Source organism: Chrysoperla carnea, chromosome 1 (genome assembly GCF_905475395.1).
Source record: "Chrysoperla carnea chromosome 1, inChrCarn1.1, whole genome shotgun sequence".
Taxonomy (NCBI): Eukaryota; Metazoa; Arthropoda; class Insecta; order Neuroptera; family Chrysopidae; genus Chrysoperla; species Chrysoperla carnea.
The window spans coordinates 26,335,417-26,358,629 of NC_058337.1; the positions used below are offsets into that span (position 1 = coordinate 26,335,417).

Sequence of the window (23,213 nt, forward strand, 5' to 3'; positions counted from 1 at the left end):
TGGGTTACTTTAGCATTTTAAACTATTTTGACCTCTTTTTAAAATCTTTTATGATACATTTATTTCATACACCCCTTCCCCCTTACAGCGCGGGGGTTAAAACTTAAAAATTTTGCTTTAAACCATATAGACCTCTTTTAAAAATAGTTTTCTCATGCCAAAGCAAAAAACACCCCCCAAAAGCCAGTCCATACACCCCCCAAACAATTATTTCCAGAAAGTGTTAAATTTTCCGTTTTTTGCAAAAATATGGATCAAGGAGTCATTTTACGGGTAAGCCACTTATTACAAAATCGAAAGATAATTAAAAATGCTACAATTTAAAAAAAAATTTAACCTCGTAGGACAAAATGGCATAAAATGGCAGCCATTTTAAACAATTCCCTAAATTGGAAATTTTGGCCGAACTATTCAACGGATTTCGCTAAAATTTTAACCGAAAGTTGTAAGTAATAAAACCTACTATTGATATTAGTTTCATTAAAATCAATCGAATATTTTTCAAGTTATAGTCAAATGAACTGTTTTACTATATGTATGTATACATATATATATAACTGGGAGGGGAAGAGACGAAACCCCACCAAAAAATTATGAGGAGTAGTTCTTAACATGGACTACAAACCTACCAAATTTGGATATGCACCGATGTCTCCTTTTGCGAATATAAAATAAAAATGATAAAATTTCTGAAAAAAATTGCATTTTTGACGCCATTTTGTTTTTTAAACATGTTGCACCACTCCGGGAAAGTAAAAAATTTCAAAAAATACTTATTTTGATGTGAAAAGAAAAACCCCCAAGTTTCATTGCTCGAACTTTTAATCCATACACAAGGCGTAATTTCACTCTACTATAACTAACTAACTTAAATATCAATGTTTATGATACGAACTATTTATTATTTACTTACTAAGGTTGTTTATATACTAAAATGTAATTTATTAAAATTATTTCCAAACAAAAGTGTGTTTTTTAAACAAACTAAAGTTTGTTGTTTTGTCTTTTCGTAGGACCCATAAAACCGAGGAACTAATGAACTTGGGTTGATCATTCGCGTACTTGATAGGATTAGAAGAACATGCTATGAGAAATTTAGGTCGCTAGTTTGTTTTGTTTTCAGGTTATCATGACAAGGATTTATATGTATTAGCTTTTTTTATAGTAAAATTTTCATCAAATATTAAGGTAATGCCCATAAAGATGAAACCGCCTATCAAATACAAATAGCCCTATAAAGGTGATCAATGTGTCTGTGAGCTACAATTTCAGAGACATTTTTATTTTCTACTTTTTGTAAGTGTTACTGTTTCCTAATTTTTTTTGGTAATGATTTACATATTTATTTTTAACTTCATAAAGAATGTTTGTAATGTATTATATGAATAAATTTAGCTACTGACGATGGTTGCGTTGCAATCGAAATATCGATAATTAATGAAATATAAGTTTCTTGTATGTTTTTTAATTATATTTTTTAAATAAAATTTCTTAATATACAATTTTATTCCGAGTCTTGTGGTATTTTCAATAACTTACTGCTACCTTAGTTGATTCAATTTTTTTGTAGCTAATCTATACAATGATATTTCAAAAAAATTAATATCTTATAAAAAACCATTCTATTGAAAACTTCACTTCATTTTTTTTAAACGCACTGTAGTAAACAAAGAATTTATAGTTTCAGTTAAGTGAGCCAAACAAATGCATTGTATTTCATTAGTTAATTTGATGGTTACACAAATAGCAAAACCAATCAATTTTTATTTAAAAATCAAATATTTCAAATAAATAATCTAAATAATAATATAAAATAATCTATAATAGATAAATAATATAATCGTATTATCTATTTTCTAATTAAATTTTAAAGTCTATTACATAATAAAAAAAACATTAATTTCTTTCAAATAGTTAAAATACATTTTGTTTTTTTTTTTAATAAAAACTATTTTTTTAATAAATTTATAATCTTTTATATTTATTTTAGAATTATTCTATATAAAAAAAATTTCACCATGCTTTATAAACTATTTAAAGTACTTTAAAAAGTGTACGAAATACTTTTTTCAAAAAACGTCAAATTTTTCCACCCTCTATTGAAAAACGTCAAACTTTCACGCTCTCGGCGAAAGATTTCATCAAAATTTAAAGATATCGTCATTTTTTTCTCCTCATTTACTGAAGTATCATCCCGAAAGTTACAAATCAAAATTGTTATTTCAAGTAAAATTGTTTCACTTTCAAATGAAAAGTTTTGTAACAAGTTTTCATTTCATCTTAAAAATTTCCAATTATTTAGCTAAAAAATTTATAACCAATTACCCAGACCAGTTAAGATCGCTTTGGCAATCATCTTCATGTATATAATATTAAAAATCAAAGTAACGCCTACTTTTACCGTTTGTTTACTTAGAAATAGGTTGCGGGTTCGAATCCAGGAAGCGGCAGTGTAAGCAATTATAATTAATGGAGCGGTAGAATTGATCACATTGTCGTAGCTTGGATAAGAAGAAAGTAACCTACTCCACCCACATCATCATTGTAATTGTATATATGAATGTAGTTTAATATATATAGGTTAAGAAATAATGGCCTCTGTTATTGGCACTTATGTCAGAGAAACGTGAAACCCCATTATTATATTATATATATATATAACCTTGTAAAAATAAATTAAGAAATTTTTTTTTACCAAAAAGAAAATAAGTAAGTAAAAATTAATCCTCAGGTAGGATTCTAAATTAATTTTTTAGTTTTTTTAGTCTATTACATAATAAATTTGATAACTTTTTAAAAGATAAAACATATCTTTCTTTAAAATAAACAAACAAAAATTTATTTAAAAAATAAATAAAAACCATTTTTTAATAGAATTATGAATTAATTAATCTTTTGTATTTTTTCTTTGAGAATTATTATATTTAAATAAACATTTTACTATTATAGTTTCCTTAACAAATAGTGGCTAATTTTGTAATATCGTTCTTGAAAAGGTTACCAAAATTCATTAAAATTTTGTAATTAAATTTTATTCTATGTATAATTTAATGAAGAAGGTATACTTATATAATTGGATGACGTTACGCAAAAAAGAGGAAACTTAAGCAACTGCAATTATTAAAATTAATGTTGGTTTGTCCATGAATTTTTGCCGTGACCGTTGTTCGTCGTTTTATTAGTTTTTATTGGTACCTAACGATTCTTAGAGATAAACTGTTTTATTCCTACTTAGGTTATAATTTTACCAGGTTAATTTTTACAGGGTTTCTTTTCCTCATGGGAAAACTCTTATTTTCATGAATCCAACACTCCAAATCGAAATTTTCAACATTGTGATAGCAAAAGCATTAAAAATAGAGAAAGTGGAGGGGTTAAAAGGACAAGATACACAAAACTTATGATTTTTCAAGAAATTTTAGTCATATACAGCAAATTTGTTGCAAATTTTACTATAATTCATCATCTTATATTTAATTGTAATATTTTTGGTGTACCTACTTGGAAAGTTGATGGTGCAGAGGTAGACCATAGAAGTCACATTCACCTGAACGGCTTATTATTATTATTATTATTATTATTATTAAATATTATGATTAATACATATTATAGTAACAAACCTAAATATGTCTCTGTCAAAATATTGATATTTTAATAATAAAATATCAATACAGACATTGAACAAAAACATACTTTCTTTACATCGTTTCGTTCAGGTAGGTTGAATTTTATTGATTAAAATTATATTCTCTTCAGTTTATTTAACTAATTTCCTGACATTTAAATTATTATTTAGTATCAAAATAATATACCTAAGAATGATAGGTAATCATACATTTTTTTTTTTTGAACATTTAAACATATAAAAAATATTATTATTATTATAATTATAATATAATATATATAAAAAAAAAAAGTTTATTTATTATATAATAAAAATAACTTGAATTTTATATCATGTGCCTAACAGCTTTTTATAAATAACCCGATTTCACTTTTATCACATTGGATTTGAATTATTATCAACACTACTAACTATTTTAATAATATGATAATCTATAATAAATACCAATTAATCTTATTAATAATTTATTTACATGTAAATGTTTAGATAACACAATTAGATTACGTTTAAAATCACTCTTTTGGCGGAATCGATTATTTAGAGAACCTCTAAAAAAAGCAAAGCGATCGAATTTCATTCTGAGTAGCTAACTATTATAGCCCATAAGTTCCCATACTTATAAAATATGGAAAACGTTTGTGAAATTTTCGCACATTTAATTATATAACAGATACAGATACCCTTTACTCTAGAATCTGGCTGCATTAAACATGTACTACAAGTTAATACCTGTGTTCTTAATTATCAATTTTATTTCTATTATATGTTCAGGGTGGACCATTTCAATCTATTATGGCTAATTGCTTGTTCTAATCAAAAAATAACTTTAACAAAAGTTGCAGAGTTTGATGGGCGGGATGATTTTTTGACATCAGATTGGACAATTATATTTAGAGTATAAGTAATGTAAGAGAGATGTCTATTATATACAGAATTACAGATGTTTATTATCATGCTATTATCATACAGAATACGTGATAAATGGACAGTTGAGTTAAAAGCATGTTAAAATTAATACTTATTCGAGTGTGCTAAGCATATCTATACGTACATACCACTGCTGTATGATGTAGTACACTATTTTTACAATATTGTACAAAGACAACCACCTTAACGTATTAAAAACATTTCGAATTCATAATCTAATGAAAATATATTTAAATTTATTTAAAAAAGAAAACAATAGAGTGATATTCACAAATATAAAAAAGATAGGTATAAAAATAGAAGAAAAACTATTGTTTACGAATTGTTTCAGAATGGTATTTGTTATTTTTTAAAGAAAAAACAAAAAAACAAATAGAGAATAACTATGGGTACATGTACTCTATTGTTACATCATCATAAAGAACAAAACCAATACAAATTTTTTCAATTAAATATGTTAGAAAAAACAAAATGAATAAGACGATAGTGAATGGTTTTATTTACATATCTTTTTTTTTTTTTTGTTTTCTTTAAAATGTAAATAAATAATATATACATAATTATATAAAATATTATTTACGCATGAGAATCAGAACGAAAAATATTCAATTTTATAATAATTATAAGTAAAATGACACCGTACTTGTCACATGTTTTTAATAAAAACTTCATCTATAATAATGGCTCAAGATATGTTATAGATATATAAATTATTATAAATCGTATTTCTTCTCATAGATATTATTCATTTGAAATAATCTTCAATCCAATTTTACTTTGTTTAAACTAATTGGAATCCTCTAATGTAGTATATTCGAAAAATCTGATGTTCTTACATCACATAGCATCCTTTCTTGTAGGCTTATAAGTTAGTTAAAATGCATTCAGGAATAGTGAAAATGGCAAAAATTGTTGAAATCTGCGAATCGAAAAATATTAATATCGCTAAATATAGCAGAGTAGGTGGCCAATTAGATATATTACAACACTCCTAAATTGAAACATTCATTGATTCGTACATTACACGAAATAAAATGATTTCAAGAATGCTTAAAATAGATATTTCTGATAAAAACTCAAGACCGAAGTTTCTGGGATTTTAATACTTCCTTTACTTTGTACAAGGAAACAGAAATTGTATTGATCTTAATATTTACTGGCAAAATACTCAACAAATAGAGATTGTTCAATATGTGACGATTTATTCTTAAATTGTCTACATATTCCTAGTCCTAAATATTCGAATCTTTACAAGTCTTATTCCTTTTTCTTTTAATTTATTGCTGCTTTAACCTCTGCATGTTGCAATATTATTAAATAATATTTTGGTTTTGAGAGAGTTTTTACGCTTCCTTCATTCGTAATGGTTCCACATAAACTGTTTAAAGCCATTGATATTTATTGTCGAAACTCCCCGGCCTGGACTATTCTTTCCAAATTAACTTTCGCTTAAAAAAAGTCAAATAAGCACGTAATTCCTATCGTCCAACTGGAAGTGAGGTTGGTTACTAGCAAATCTTTCAGTTTATCCAAAATATATCGAAAATTTCAGGTAGAAAAAAATTATTTTGTGGATACGATTTTTGGGGCGTATTTTTATTTTTTAAGTGTTGAGCTGAATATTTACGTACAAGTCTTTTATACGCTATTCGTATATACTGATTAAAAAGGAAATATTAAATGGTAATTTTGTAAATAAAAAAGAAGTAATAAGTGCTAATTTTGTAAATAAAAATTTGCATCTCAATTTTTATTTACAAAATTACCCCTTAAAATATATCCTGAATGATGAAAGTGAAAATAAATTATGCCTAATATTTTTTATTTTAATTTATTTAATAGTCGCATAAACAGCATGGTCATGAGCGGCACCAAATATTACATCATACTTTGAAGCATTTATTTGCGCTCCCGCCATGTATTAAACTAACTAGATTGAAACTAAAGCTCAATAATAATTTTCATAAAACTACAAGAAACGTTTTTGTATTGAAAGGATATTTTTACTTATTTAAAATATTATCGTACATGTACACAAAAATATCGTAATTGAACTATTAAATACAAAACTGCCTTAGAATTGATATATCCGTTTCGGAGCTATCGCGTATTTAAAAGCTACAAACAGATACACAGTAAAACGTTTCAACTCAACAATTTGAAATTCATAATTGTATATCACAATTAAGGTAGTACCAGCATGAAATCACTTTTCGACAGATTTGGCCGAATTTTTTTTCTCGGGTTTATAATAGCTTTATTTATGAATTCCTAAAATTTCATAATTTTTGACCGTTTAGATCGCGAGATATTTAAAGACAAAGTTCGCGATTTTGAGGGTCATGTCCCATTTAAAGCATGTAAAATGTCCGGTCTCTCCAACTATTTTTTATGATATTATTATATATTGAAGAAAAAGTATAAACAAATGTTTATACAATACAATTCTAAAAAAAAAATTTAGAAATTAATTTTCACTTTCGAGATATTAATTTTGACGTAAATTGATCGAAATTGGGACGTTGGCATAATTATTTCCCATTTTAAACGGTCAAAATTTCTGAAACTTTGGGAATTAATAGTAAGCATTATTAAATTCTTAAATTTAATTTTTCGTTAAATTCTGTCGAAAAAAAAATTGTACCATTGCTTTAACATAGAAACTGCAAATACCATGCTGGAACATCGTTAAAGAAAGCACTCTCATTTTTTTCCCCAAAATATTCTCATTCTTCATATATACAAACACATGAATGCATATCTTACAATCTACAAGCATGCGTGTCAACTCTGTAATTTTGTATTTTATAATTTATAAAAAAACAGCTTTTACTTTCTTTCTCATTTACCGTTTCAAAACTCTCAATCACCGGTAGTCTTATAGTAATAATATAAAAAAAAAACATTTTGAGAATGAATATCAATGATTAAATAATGAGTTAAAGTGAGATAAAATTACGTTTACTTTAAATATTTATGACAAAGTATATCAATTATAAATATGAATGACTATTGTATTAATAAAAACGTGATAAAAGTACATTAAAGACTTGTTTACAATTTATTTCAGTTAATATCGTATGGTATACGTGGTTTATGGTTGCGAAATACCGTATAGTAATTGAAATCCAAAACAACCTAATTTTAATTAAAACAAGTGAAAACAAACAATTGACTGAGTTATTTGTTGAAATACCATGTACAGACAGTGTTGATTACTCTGTCACATTAAACATACATACATGTCACACATATATAACTGATATCCTCATGGAATACATACTATACAATTTGCGCATAATTTGCGCTCTCACGGGTAAACAGTGATGTTTACGAAAAAATGTTTCAAACAAAAGTTGTTTATTTTTTTATAAGGAACATTTTTTACACTTAAACTTTTGTTCTCTCTCTAATGGTTAACTCTAATGGTTTAAGATGCGTCCTACGGACCAAAGACCCAATTTACCTATGTTGCTCATTTACGAACTCGACCTCACTTTTTACGTGCTAAGCACGCTATAAAAATTTCAGCTTAATATCTATTTTCGTTTTTCAGTAATCGTAATGACAGACGGACAGACAGATGACAGATAGACATACAACCGGAAATGGACTAATTAGGTGATTTTATGAACACCTATACCAAAATTTTATTCATAGTATTTATATTTTTAAGCGATACAAACTTGGGACTAAACTAAGTATACCTTGTTATATTTCACATACATGATAAAATAACTTGCGTAACTTAGAAGCTAACGAATGCAAAAATCTTTTGATCGACACAGGGCAAAACAGTAGCGAATCCACCCTTATGGACATGATGGGCATGTCCATCACCTAAATTGACTTATGATTTACCAAAATTTAAAAAAACCATGAATCGCTTTAAATAGTTAGTCTCTTGTTCCTAATTTCATATTAAACCCCCATCTGATAATTTTTGGGTAGAGCATTTTTTTTTTTTTTAAATTCTTTTCAAAGAATGTAGATTCCAAAAATCGAAAAAAAATCCTAGCGAAATCGGCACAAGAGTACTTTCGGAAATCAATTTACATACCGCTATATTAGATTCCGTTATCAATGAACCAAATGTTGGTGTCGAGAACTTAAATATCGATATTCAGGCAGTGAAAAACGTGGTTCAGATGTACCGTCGATTAATTAATGATAGTGAATCAATTATTATAAATGAACAATGACTTTGGATGGCCAAATAGAAAACAGAATGTGAAAATAATACCGCCATACCAAACTCGGTAGGTCATCTTATTGAAGCATGTGACCAAGATTTGTAGCGAAACTCTTCCGGCCACCGTGTCTGCCACAGAGAGATCGTTTTCTAATTCACGGGGTAAAAGCTTGGTTATGCGCCTAAACGGGACAGGTAAGATTATTCGGACTTGCATTCCTTAACTTCTGGAAATCGATGATATTATCAACGCTTTCGCAACAAGAACGAAAGCTTGAATTAAGAAAAGAACCTAACTAAAATTATTTAATGTAAAATGTATACTGGCGTTTAATTTGATTTGAGTTGTAAAAATTTCATCAAAATCGGTTTAGTAGTTTAGAGTCTAAATGTGACACTGTGATGTGTAAACAAACAACAAAACAAAATGTGAGCGAACAAACTAACAATTTACAGATTCATTAATTTACAAATACACTGTCTTACAAATACAAATCTTGGCCAGGGCGTCATATATTTTGTAAACATATCCTACTAGGAATTTATTATTCAATTATCTTTTTACTTGAATAATAAAAATACGAATATTAATTAATCAATTTTAAGGCGCAATTAAAATTTTACCCGATTTTGTACAAAAAAAGCGCAGCTTTCTCAAAGTATATAAAGGGTAATTCCAATTGAGTTTCCTAACTTTATATATAAAAAAAAAATCAAACCACAAAATAGAATAGTTATAGTTTTATTAATCGAATATTAAGAATATTCCATATGAGAATATGAAAAATAATGTCAACCAAATGTTCGCCTTTTTCTTTTATATGCCTTACCGCAAGTTTCGGGGAGTTATTTTGGCTATAACAAGGCGAATTTTAGCTTTTAAGAAAATACCAACTCTTAAGAAAATCTCAAAAAAAGAAAAAACAATGGCGTATTATTAGCTGAACACATGTTTCGATCGTACACACATTAACCTGTCTCGAACTTTTGCACAATCATGCGAATTGCTCGCTCGCCATGACGATTAATTTGGCTATATTCTTCAAGTAAAAATATATACACAGTTCTAACAGAATTGTTATTTCTCTAGAGCAAGTGTACAATTTGAACATTGAGCGTTATTGAGCCTTTGTTAAACGATACATAATGTCGTTAATTTAATGTTCCAAACCAACATTTGTCGTTTGAAACAAACGAAAGTGTTTAAAGCATTCTCATTTACAGAGTTGCAAACATAGGAAACTGAAATTGCATCACCGTTTTTAACCAAAAATCATTGGTGTAACCTTTGGGAACATTCATTTTATCACAAATTTATTATCTTTAAACCGAAAATCAGATTTTCAGAATCTTATTATCATATTATCTCGCTACAATCAGCACCAAGTAAAACAACTTAACAACTTTTAATTTCCTAATCAACTGTATCAGTCCAAATTAGCCCATCAATAATTAATACATACACTGTTATCTCCAACAGTTTGTTTACATAAAAACCGTTCGCAGAAATAGAAAATTGAAAAGTTTTTACATAATTTCATCTGATTGAGTTAGTATGGTCAACGATAATTATAAACATTATAAAATTTGTAATAAATGCCTGAACTAAAAATAATAAAACTACACAAGATGATAGCCAGTAATTATTATTATTTATATTAGGTTTTTGGTAGTACATACTATATTATAATAAATAATAATTATAATAATAAAAAATAATTTTATTATTAGTGTATGACTACAAGTTTTTTTATTTGATCTCAAAATTTTTCGAACTTCAGTTCATTCTCAAGAGATTCAATCTAATAGCTATAGTCCTGTATATGATTTTCATTTTTTATTTTATTAATTATTTTATTATGATTGAATTAAAATGTTTTTCTTATTTTCTATTATGAAAACGTAGGTACTTAGTTTATAATCAAATGGCCTCCAAATTCCACTCCAAGGATGGAAGTTTTTAAAGAAATCAGCTCGTGCATGAAATAAATCTTATTACGTACAAAAGACTGTCATGGACAAAAAAGCGACATCCACCACGACATACCACGTGACTGTATACAAAGCTTTTGAATTAAATATAGTATTTTAATTACTAATAAAAGTTTGTTCTTCTTGAACTTCTTATAATTTCCTCATTTATTCCTTATGGTTGTTTATTTATTTATCAATAATTTAAAAAAAAATGATTATATTGATTATTGTTATTATGCGTGATTTATTTCAACAATAAAAATTATTTTTCTCTCTAGATATTATAAAGATGATTTCCTTGACCCAAACAATTATAATTATAATCAATTTCCTGAATATTTAAATTACAATCAGACACATCATACAATATCATCATTATTAATATACTTTCTTATAAATTATTAATTTTTTTTTTTAATGAAAACACAAACAATATCTCAAACATTTAATCTGTTGATTATTTTAATTTTATTTTGATTTAAGAATAGTATTTATATGATTTTATTGTTTTTTTTTTTCAAATGTCATTACCATAGATAATATCTTAATTTAGTTAAAACACTTTAATATGAATCATAGATAATTCTATTTTTGATGGTTATTTAAGAATAAAACGAACTGAAAGCACATTGAAGAATTAATTATCTTAAGAATTAATTATGGAGTATTTATTTTTATACCATGTGTATGTGAAATATATCAAGGTATACTAAATTTAGTCCCAAGTTTATACGGCTTAAAAATTTTGATGTTACGAAAAAAATGTTGGTATGGGTGTTCATAAAATCCATTACCGGTTGGTCTTTTGTTTGTCAGTCCGCCTGTCTGTCTATCCGTCTGACAACACGATAACTCAAAAGCGAAAACAGATATTAAGGGGTTCGTAGGACCCATTTTGTAAATCGGCAGATCAAAACTTTAAAAAAAAGAAAAGTTTAAATGAAAAAAATGTTCCTTGTGAAAAATAAACAAATTTTGTTTGAATCATTTTTTCGTAAAGATCACTGTTTACCCGTTTACCCGATTATTTAGGATGTATATTATATGAGAATATCAGTTATGTCTATCTAGTGATGTCTATGATATGTATGTATATTGTATATGTGGCTCTCTAAGAGTGGCTATTTTTTTTTTTTACTTAGATGACGTAAAAAAAAAACAATTGCGTAATCAACACTGTCTATACATGGTATTTCAACAATTAGCGTAGTCAATTGTTTGTTTTCGGACAATTGTTTTTAGTCAATTGTTTTGTCAATTGTTTGTTTTTTAAGTTAGGACAAAACTTTGGCGTCCATTTTCTCCAAAACTAAAAAAGATAGATAGTTGAAAATGTGCAGGTAGTTTCAATTCGAAGTCTTGTGAAACATTCTCGAAAACGAAAAAAATTCTAGAAAATACTTTCGAAAATTTTCAAAACCAAAAATAGCTGATAAAATCTGCTTCTTAAAATGTCCACTCCAAAGTATGAATTTCGTTATCGGATTAATTATTTTATGCATAACAAGTAACCATGTAAACATAATAGAAATAACAACCATTAATATGGCATACCATAAAATGGTATGCCATACATACCATTAATTACTTGAATAATTAAAAGAAAATTGACTGTTGTGTCCATTACAATATCTTTCAAATATATAATAAAGACAAATCGATGATCGATTATAAAGACAAATATAATAATTGAACATCACTCGAGGGGAAAATATATTTCCTACTATTAATCAAAATAAAAGCTTGTCTACAAAATAAAAGCTTGTTTACCCTACCTCTTGTTCTCTAAAGAATAATTTTGTCTGATACTCAATTCGTTGAGAAAACAGCCAAGAAAAAATACAAATTCCATGCTCCTTGCGACATAAAAGAAAATCGGATGTCGTACATCGGATGAATAATAAACGTATTTAAGTGATACTTCATTATCAATTTTATAAATCTCAACATCTTCTTTCTCAATCTACTTGCAATATATGGAAATTAATAAAAAATTGTTTTTCGAAACAAATTCCCTTAAAAAAACAAGGTTAGAATGCGTTTGACATGCACAACAGTTAAAAGGCTAGATTTTAATGTTTGATAAGTATTTACCATAAACAAGCGGATAATAGCACAAAGTATTTTATCTTTAAGACATCAATTTGACGTGAGGCAATGGTGTACAAACCTTCAAATTGAATTTACTTTACCCACGATTTTTTTAATAGAATTTATGCTTGCATAACATCAAAGGTTAATAGATTTTTTTTATTGATGAAAAATATTAATGTGATGATTTTTTTCAAAATAGATTCGATTTTTTTGATATTAGTGAATGGTTTGTGAATTTCATATTTTGATTATCTAAAGTAACATAAGACGTAGATGTATGTCCTTGTCTTAAATCTAATCTTGGGTAGTTGTTTGTTATTAATTATGGTTATCGTGATTATATGTATCCGTAATCCAAAAGAGATTAAAAAAACATATCCGGGAAATTTGGCGCCTATTATTTATCGCTTGCATTCTATCTTATTTCTCAATAATTATTACATATCGATTACATAACGGTGTAAGCAATGAATTAAAAATATAAAAAAATACATGAATATTCCCTATTGATTAGTTTCTAGAAACCTGTCTCCCTAAGTCTTAGAACATGTGCTGTCTCCAGATTCTTAAGTATCTATCATTTAAATTTTTGTTCTCGAACTACAAAGAACAAGACTGCAAGTTCTGATTCCTCAGATCAGCCTCTTTCTGTTTATTTTCTTCCTCACGAATTCCTACCTCACTAAAACCATATGTTCACAGATCCATCATTTTCTATAGTCCAGATGTAATAAACTTTTGTTTTAAACAAAGTCAAATAGATTTACTTCTAACATTGTTGAGCTTCTTATATATTCAAGAATGGAGATAGTTCAACACCTGGGTAGGAATGCCGAATAATCTCGATATTTAGAAATGGGAACTATGTCAATCGACAAATCCAACGCTGAATATAAATACTTTTTTATCATTATTAACGTTACTCAAACGCTATCGATATATTTTAATATCGACTTTTTTTTGATATCGATATTTACCGTCTCTAGTCTTTTTAGTGTCCATGAATTAACGACTTCACACTGGTTTACTGACTCTTATATATAAATTAGCTAAACAAGAAGGAAATTTATTTGATTCGTAAAAATGCAAAAAGCATATTAATAATAAAAATAATAATAAAAAATACTTAAGGACAAACTTTCATTTTATTAAAATACTAAAAAGTAGAAAATAATTAACTCATACATGGGCAATTATAAAAGCTTGAGGTGCTCAATAAAAATATCAAGAAGTGCTTCAAGCTTTGGAAAAAGTCATTTACGTGGCTCATAGAAATAATGTTATTGGTATACTTTTCAGCAAACTCTTTTATTTAAAACCCATTTTATGCCCAGTGCATATAAGATTGAATCTTCTGAAATCTTTAAAGTTCCACTATATTGGATTTAAAATACATTGTCAACCAAACTAAGCATGTATGCAAATTTCAGCTCAATCAATATTGAGAATATGCTGCTCTATAATTCAGCTGCAGCATTTGATCCAAACAAACATACATATACATAGATATACAAACAAACATTGTAAGTTAAATAAAAGCTTGTAAAAGCCAATATATATTCAATTCATTTCCTAAACACCACAAATTTCTAATGATGTATCTTCTACTATTAAGATTCCAATAACAATGCGGAACAGTCATGCATTATATTACAATATTTAATACTCTTACAGTGGAAACAAACTCACAAATACAATACAAATATTTCGCACAAAACAAAACAAAAAAATTCAAAAATATTTCCTGATACGTCACAATTATTATGATTATTATTTTCAATTATATTATGATTTCTATTAATATAAAAATTAATAGATCTGGAACAATAAAAATTTTATATAATTGAATGAAAAAAAAGCAATATGAAAAAGAAATCAAATCAATTGAAACAAAAATATAATAATCTTAATAATAATGAGAGTAGGTATTGAATAATAATAAATATTATTCCAATGAATTATTGATTTTATTATTATTTAATAAATAATTAACCGCTGCGTTTTTATTGTTATTTGTGTATCTGGGAACAAGTAATTTCGTAATATATTAACCGCATATTAAAGTATTCTTTATGTATTACACGGCGCAAAGCGCGTTGAAAATAGGTTTGTCTCTTGTTTTCAATAGACATTTCTCCTACCCCGGAAAAAATTATTTATAAAAAAAAATAAGATTGAAAATCATTTTTCGGTGGTCAATGGCTATGAAATTCAGTGTTTTAATGTCTTTAATTATCGAAAACAATATCTTCAGAGAAGGTATTTCGCTAAATATATAATTCAAATTTTAATCTCCAAAATTCTCCATATTTTAATCTTTAAAAACCTTCAAAAAATCCGTAAAATTTTATTGATTGACTGAGCACTCATCATCAGGTAATTCATCTTTTAATTTAAATAGGGAATATTCATGAATTTTTTTATATTTTTAATTCATTGTTTACACCGTTATAACAAAGTAAAAAATATAAATACTGATTAAAAATGCTGTATTTCAGTGTAAAAAAATATTTAAAATACATTATAGGTACTCTGTTGATGACGTATGACGTTGAGTACGTGATCTGTCAATTGGTGACAGTTCAATGTATAATTTACACTTTAAAAAAATGAATTTACAACACAGAATTTACACTCCTTATTATTAAGTTTTCTAATAAAAAGCCGTAGAATAGTATAATTTAATGAAATACCATATAAAATGTAAGTAATTAATACCATACAGTATGTCAACAAATTTAACAAGCCCGTACTTTGATGTTACGTCCGTATAAAAATATGAATAAAAATATCCATTTTAGAAATTTTTAAATGCCCTCACTGAATTTGTACTTTCATTAATTAATTTTGAGTAATTAAAAAGATATTAATTACTAAAATAATGGTTTAGTTGAAATGTCCAGTCATTAAAGTTACGGAAGAAAAATATTTGAACCAAATTTAAATTTCATGAATATTACCTATTGTAGAGGGAGATTATATCTCTTTCGTTGTAAAGTCAGCAAACTTGATATCTGAAGTGCAGCAAAAATAAAGTTAATCGAATATGTTCTATCAAATATATCAAATTATAGGAAAATATAGCAAATTCCTACAAAATATATTGTCCGATACTTGTAGGTCCAAAATTTTTAAAGTATAATTTAAAATTTTTAAAGATACTCAATCTAGCATTTTCAAGAAGAGCCTACATTTTCGATAAACAACCTGTTTTCCGCAACAACATCAATACAGTACAGTTTGGATACTCAATTTTAAAATATTTTAAATGTTTGTTATTTTTTATTTCTAAGGAATCAAAATTGTATTCTTTTTTTAATTTCCTAAATATTTAAAAAATCTAAACGTTGACGTTTTAAACTGACAAAATGATATAAAAAAAGATAGTTATTTGACATAAATTAAATAATAATTTTCAATTTTTGTTATTTTGTTTCTATGGTGTTAAAAATATATTTCGATAAAACTGATTTTCTTCGAAAAGACCCAATAATTGTTATGGTATTTACAAATTGCTATAAATAATTGAAAATGAAAGATAATATAATAGTGACTACTTAACTAGCCGGCTGAATTATTAATACGCTAATTTCTAAAAATAAAAATTAAATTTATATTCACATAAATTTTTTAATATTTTTTCTTGATTAATTCTAGAATTATAATAAATATCAATTGCAGAGTTTTAAGAACATTAATTAAATATAATCAGTGTTTTAATTTTTGAAATGATATACTTTTATGTTATCATTAATAAAAAATTGCTAATTTCATACCATTTACAAATAAAATAATTTTGTTTTGTAATTTATTATTAATCATAATACCGATATATGTATACATATTTTATTATTAATAATATTCTAATTGTGTCATTTATGGAAATTTCATTTCATTCATTTTTAAATATTAACCTATATTCTTTCTTTAATTACGATTGAATTCATAGAAAACTATAATTAATTTAACGCCGTGTTGTATATTTATTTAGTAGTTAATCTTTGAATCGACGCTCCTTAAATGTTTTTTTCTTTATTTCATAAAGGATAACTACTATTATAAGGTATTCTAAAAATGAATTTAAAATCAATTTATATGATGCAATATACCGTCCGAAATTCTTGATATATATGTTTTTTCTTTTGTAACAAATTTTACTATAGCATTCGATAACATTTTCATTATAAAATGATTTGTTCGTTAAAAAAATTATTTAAAAAGTCAAAAAACCTTACTTAAATATAAATTGAAAAAAAAAGTACAGCAGTTTTCATAGCGACCTTAACAGTCGGGACCCATTAAAATATACACCAACTTGAAATTTCACAATTTTTTTTATTTTACCACTCCTTTGCGTTGTTCAGTCGGGTAAAAATAACAAAAATGTGTCACCGCATATTTTTCACCTGTGCCTTTCAATTTAATTTAACTCAAAAAGTGAAGTATAAAGTAACCTAAATATTAAGTTTTAAAATATTCACATGCTTGCATTTCTAGAAATAATATTCTTCGACACAACTTAATATTTTTATACAAATTTAAAAAAAAGTTTATTATTGCAAAATATAAAAAAGTCGCTCCTTTGTTATTGTAACCATCCACCTAAGCTAAAGTTTCGTATTGCGTGTAGTATTATGAATTTTTTTATTTATAATTAGTGAAACAGTTTCTCCTTACAGCCATTATTAGATAATCATTGATAAATACATGTGATCCATGGTACATGATGTATCTTTCATGGCACAACATCAAATCATATGTAATTGAAAGTAATTGAAACATTGGAAACCTTAGACGTTTATCTTATAGATATCCGTTGCCGAGCGTCCAGCAAGATCTTTTAAGGTTCATTTTTAAGAATTTGAGATGAATGAGACTTCTTTTTCCCAATTATACTCCACTAAACTATACTTGGCAACCTTTAAAAACAAGAATGAGTAAAATTGTAAAATTTTTTGCTTACATGTGATCATGTATCAATGGTACATTATGTTGTTAGATACAAAGAACATCACTTCGCATATTTGAAACTTACACAAAATTTGACCGTAGGACCCATCTTGAAAACCGTTAGAGATAGAACAAAAGTTTAAATGTAAAAAATGTTCCTTATCAAATAAACAACTTTTGTTTGAAACATTTTTTCGTAAACAACACTGTTTATCCGTTATAGCGCAAATTAGACACAAATCGTATAGTATGTATTATATGGGAATATCAGTTATATATGTGTGATGTGGCAGAGTAATCAACACTTTCTATACATGGTATTTCATAAATTAACTCAGCCGATTGTTTGTTTTTACTTGTTTTAGCCTTCTTCCAAATATCCTTATTTCAATACAAATGTTGCCCAGTAATTAGCAATATCTATCGAGAAACCGTAGAATGGATGATTCTAGCTACATTGTACTTTAGGTACTATATCGTAATTAAATGGAAATTGTAAAAAATCATCTATTTCCTTAATTTAAATAAAAAACAGTAGGTAAATAATAATTATTAGAATGGGTAATTAAAATAAAAGTAATTTATTTTATAATCATATTATTCATACGGTAAAGGAACAATAAATTACTTACTAAAGAATATGATATTTATCGTAAAAAGAAAGAAACAAGTTATGCGTTGTCTATTTTTAACATAAATGTTTTGTACAAAAATATTTTCTTCTTTAAAAAACAACTTGTTCAACTTGTTTGTAATACGACAATATTAATTTTATTTTATTTAATGTTTTCAGGATGAAAATGAAGAATCTGTTGGTGATATTTATCAAGATGAGCACAATGAAGCAGCCATATTGTTACGACCGGATAAAGAGAGTGGCGGTTATTTAATGGTAAGTAATTAAAAAATTTGCAGTCAAAATCGATTATAATCTTTTGTTTGACTGAAAAAGTATGTACAAAAGGTACGTATGTGCAGGTGTTGGTCGTTCTCGTCACAGCCGATATGTCGACTTATACTTCAAGTCAATATGAGTCGTCCTTATAGTCGATATATGGTTATAATCAATGTTGTTATAGGCAATACATTCATATATCAGTTCATATGGGGATTCAACCGAAACTTTTCAATTTCGGCGTTATAATCAGGATTGACTATTACTTACTTTATATTCTCTAAAATACGGTTTATATAATACATTCATATATCAGTTCATATGGGGATTCAACCGAAACTTTTCAATTTCGGCGTTATAATCAGGATTGACTATTACTTACTTTATATTCTCTAAAATACGGTTTATATAATACATTCATATATCAGTTCATATGGGGATTCAACCGAAACTTTTCAATTTCGGCGTTATAATCAGGATTGACTATTACTTACTTTACATTCTCTAAAATATGGTTTAAACACGAAATTTTAATAAACGGAGAGACTTTAGATATTTAAGAGACATTACTAAAGAACATTTCCAAAATGCTCACTATAAACGTGTGAAGTTTGAGTAATTTTGCATGAGTCATTTGTCCAATTTGTAGTATAATTTATCAAACGATTCCTTGCGTATTGGACTTTGTAAGATTGCTTCAATATGCAAATTCCAAGCGGCTAAGTTGGTTAATTACTGCTCAGAAATTATTAGCCTGTTAATTTATCACCGTTTGTGATAGGATGATGAAATGCATGATGTGCACATGAAGAAGTTGCTTGCAGCCCTTCTAAACTAATGAAACTTCCTTAAGAAACGAGAGAAACAACATGAAACGAGAAAAATTGTGCGAGAGACGAATCGACAATTACAAGCTTCATTTTTATAAATATTCGAATGAGAATAAATTTTACCCCACTATCTCTCTTTTTTAATCTCTCTATCTCACCACTATCTTCAAAGTGTTCTAATTACAAAGAAACAAACTTTGAACAAACCCAAGCGCGCGAGTATCTTACGTTAAGTGCCAAAAATATTTTTTCTTCCTTCTTAAGTTATCTAGGATAACTAGGATCCAAAAAATATAAATTTTTAGATAAGACCAATAGTTTCCACAATAACGCCTCATTTCACTGCAAGAATGGCTTTTCCTATTGGTTTTTAAAAAAATTCGTGGAAACTATTAATCCAATCGTTCAATTTAGTTTCTTTTTGGTTTTTTTGCGTAAAATGGCTTGTTTAACTGAGATTTGAAAATCTATAATAAAAAAATTTCCAAATTTTTCCAATTTTTCAAAATAAGAGGTGGTCAATAAAATAATTTAAAAAATTTATATGTTTTTGATTTCGTGAAAACTCAATTTATAAAGTCATTTTTACCCCAAAAAAACAATAGAAATCCGATCCATCCCTCGATAAGAGAGATTAGAAGTTCGAAGAGCGATTTTACATCATATATATGTGCATACTTATATCTTTTTATTAACTTTTTACTCGCTTCTAAGAGTATAATTCATTAAACTTATGTAGTTGCAACAAAATTTACCTTGTTGCACCTCCACCGAAATTAAATTATATTAAGTACATTATATTAAATGCATCAGTTTAATATATCTTTATATCTATGTTTATAGCCACGTCTCCTTCAGACACTTCTTTAATCAGAATAATTCTAAACCCTTATTCGTCACATTTCAATATTACGGTTCATTTACACTGTATGAAACTAGGTATAACGAAGGCTCAGCCTGTTGAGCCACTCATGAAAAAGGGATTTGTAAGTACTGTAAATAATAGTATATTCACTGTTAATTTTATCCTAAAATTATCCAAATTTAAACAATCTAGTAAGTAGATTATATCAAAATATTTATAAAACTAGGTTAGTAAATTTTTATCATATTTTAATAAAAATTAAATAAAAATGGATATCTTCTCTAAGAATCGTTCTACAATGCCATAAATAAATAATATATAGTAAACAATAATAAAATATACTTTCTCAATTTAGATATATTTAATATAAATAAATATTATTTTAAATTGAACTAAAAATTCACTAATTAATTCGGTATATATTTAATATATTTCATTATATTTAATATTATTATTATTATTATTGACATAAAAATTAAAAACTAAAATATGATTAATTCACTTTCATATTTATAATAAAAATTATTCTAAATATTCATCTTAAACTAGAAAAAAATCCTTGGATACTATTATTAAATTTAGATTTCAACATTTAAGTTTAATGATTACGAATTTATTTTATTTTATGGGTACGTGCAATGTTTTTTAATAAATTCTTTTTTTTTTTTTTGTATTTGATTCATTTTTTTTGTAATAATTTACAAAAAATAAACAAACAACATTATTTTATTATTTGTTGTTACATTTATCATTTTAAAATCGCTAATATAAACCTTGACACTTATTTAATTCAAAACTTGAAAATAATAATAATATAAGCTGTATTAAATGTAGGTGTTACTATTTATTATACCATGTATAGGAAATACACCAAGGTATACTAAATTTAGTCTCAAGTTTGTAACGCTTAAAAATAGTCCATTTCCGGTTGTCTGTCTGCCGCCTGCCTGTCTCCAAAACGAAAAGAGATATCAAGCTGCAATTTTTATAGCGTAGGACATAAAAAGTGAGGTCAAGTTCGTAAATGAGCAACATGGGTCAATTGGGTTTTTGTCCGTAGGACCCATTTTGTAAACCGTTAGAGATAGAACAAAAGTTTAAATGTAAAAAATGTTTCTTAAAAAAAAATAAACAACTGTTGTTTGAAACATTTTTTCGTAAACATCACTGTTTACCCGTGAGTGCGCAAATTATGCGCAATTTGTATAGTATGTATTATATGGGAATATCAGTTATATATGTGTGATATATATATGTGTAATATGACAGAGTAATTAACACTGTCTACACATGGTATTTCAACATATAACTCAGTCAATTGTTTGTTTTCACTAATTTTTTTTTAAAATAATTTATTTATACGAATTTAACCAAAAGATTCATAAAACGTCACAAATCTTATATAACTACACATATGTCTCCTCTTGTAAGAACCAAATTTTGGCAAACCAAATCTATGAGCCGCCTGTATCACCTATCAAAGATTGCAGTTTTTGGAAAAAGACACATTTCCATGAATACTTTTCGTTCAGCTTATTTAAAAATTTCCCGGCTGATGGCCAAGGAATTAAGATAATTTTCACAGATATAAATGTTTCAGACAACCTAGTCCGCAGCCGAATATTTTTATCACTAACAGTACTCAAAGTCTACAAATTCTTAACGTCTAAAAAGAATCCTCGGAAGTTTTGACGATCAAATTGGTGCTTGTCTTTTTTTATTTTAGTCTCATCCAGATGAAATCTCATACGAAATTACATCCAGTTATTACACAGTTCTTAAAACCGAAGGCAGAATTATCACTAGAGCAAATGAATGGTTTAGCAATCTGAATCAATTAAGAATTGTTTATAATCATTCTATCAATATTTTTTATAAAAATTTATTTCTCTTTCCATATTTATACCATGTGATATATGAAATAAATCAAGGTATACTAAGTATAGTCCCAAGCTGAAATTTTTATAGCGTGTTCAGGACATAAAAAGTGACGTAAATGAGCCACGTTAGGCGATCATTATCTTGGGTCCGTATGACCCATCTTGTAAACCGTTAGAGATAGAAAGTTTAAAAGTAAAAAATATTCTTTACAAACAACTTTTGTTTGAAAAATTTGTTCGTAAACATCATTGTTTACCCGTGAAAGTGCCAATTATCGATATAAGGCATCCCAAAGAGATAAATTAGACCCGTAGAACCATAAAACAAACTCATTTTTGTAATTAGTATAAGAAGTTTAATGAAGGTAAAATTTTCTACATAAAACAGTAGCAAAAAAAAGCTATACAATATGTAAAATATATATAATAAACAATTTAAAAAGTTTCGACGTAAAACAGCTTCCTCTTTGTTTCAAGAAGACATCCATCTTGATTAAAGAAGATGCGAAAAGAAATAGTTACATTTGAGACACATATAGGATTTAAAATTTTAGCTACAAGCTTTCAATTTTCTTATCTGCTAATAATAATAGGTAGGATATTACTACTCTTACATATACTCTTTTGATCGTGGGCAAAAATTTACAAGTGAAATTTACAAAATTTAAAAAACTCTCGACAAATTTCTCGGGTACGGAACCCTAAGCTCGCACTTGAAACGTATTTAAGAATACTCTCCATTAAATTACCTTTTTCCTTAGAGGATTCTCCAAACTGAATCGATTTTGAAGATCATCGTCTTTTTTTCAGTTTTTGGGATACGGAACCCCAAACTCGCACTTGAAACATACCTAAGAACACTTCCCATTCAACTACCTTTCAAATGAAATAAAAAAAAATCGAAATCGGTTCATCCATTTAGGCGCTACGATGCCACAGACAGACAGACACATACACATAGCGGTCAAACTTATAACATCC

At 26.8% G+C, this 23,213-nt stretch overlaps 1 protein-coding gene across 1 annotated transcript in view; it reads left to right on the forward strand.

The window, feature by feature from the left end:
• Positions 1 to 18,558: 18,558 nt before the first annotated feature.
• The window catches only part of LOC123305637 (A disintegrin and metalloproteinase with thrombospondin motifs 16-like), a 38,026-nt gene continuing 33,371 nt past the window's right edge, over positions 18,559 to 23,213 (forward strand). Inside the window, exon 1 of the mRNA XM_044887412.1 lies at positions 18,559 to 18,654. Within this exon, the coding sequence (XP_044743347.1) occupies positions 18,652 to 18,654 (3 nt within the window). The 5' untranslated portion in view covers positions 18,559 to 18,651. The remainder of the gene's footprint in view (positions 18,655 to 23,213) is intronic.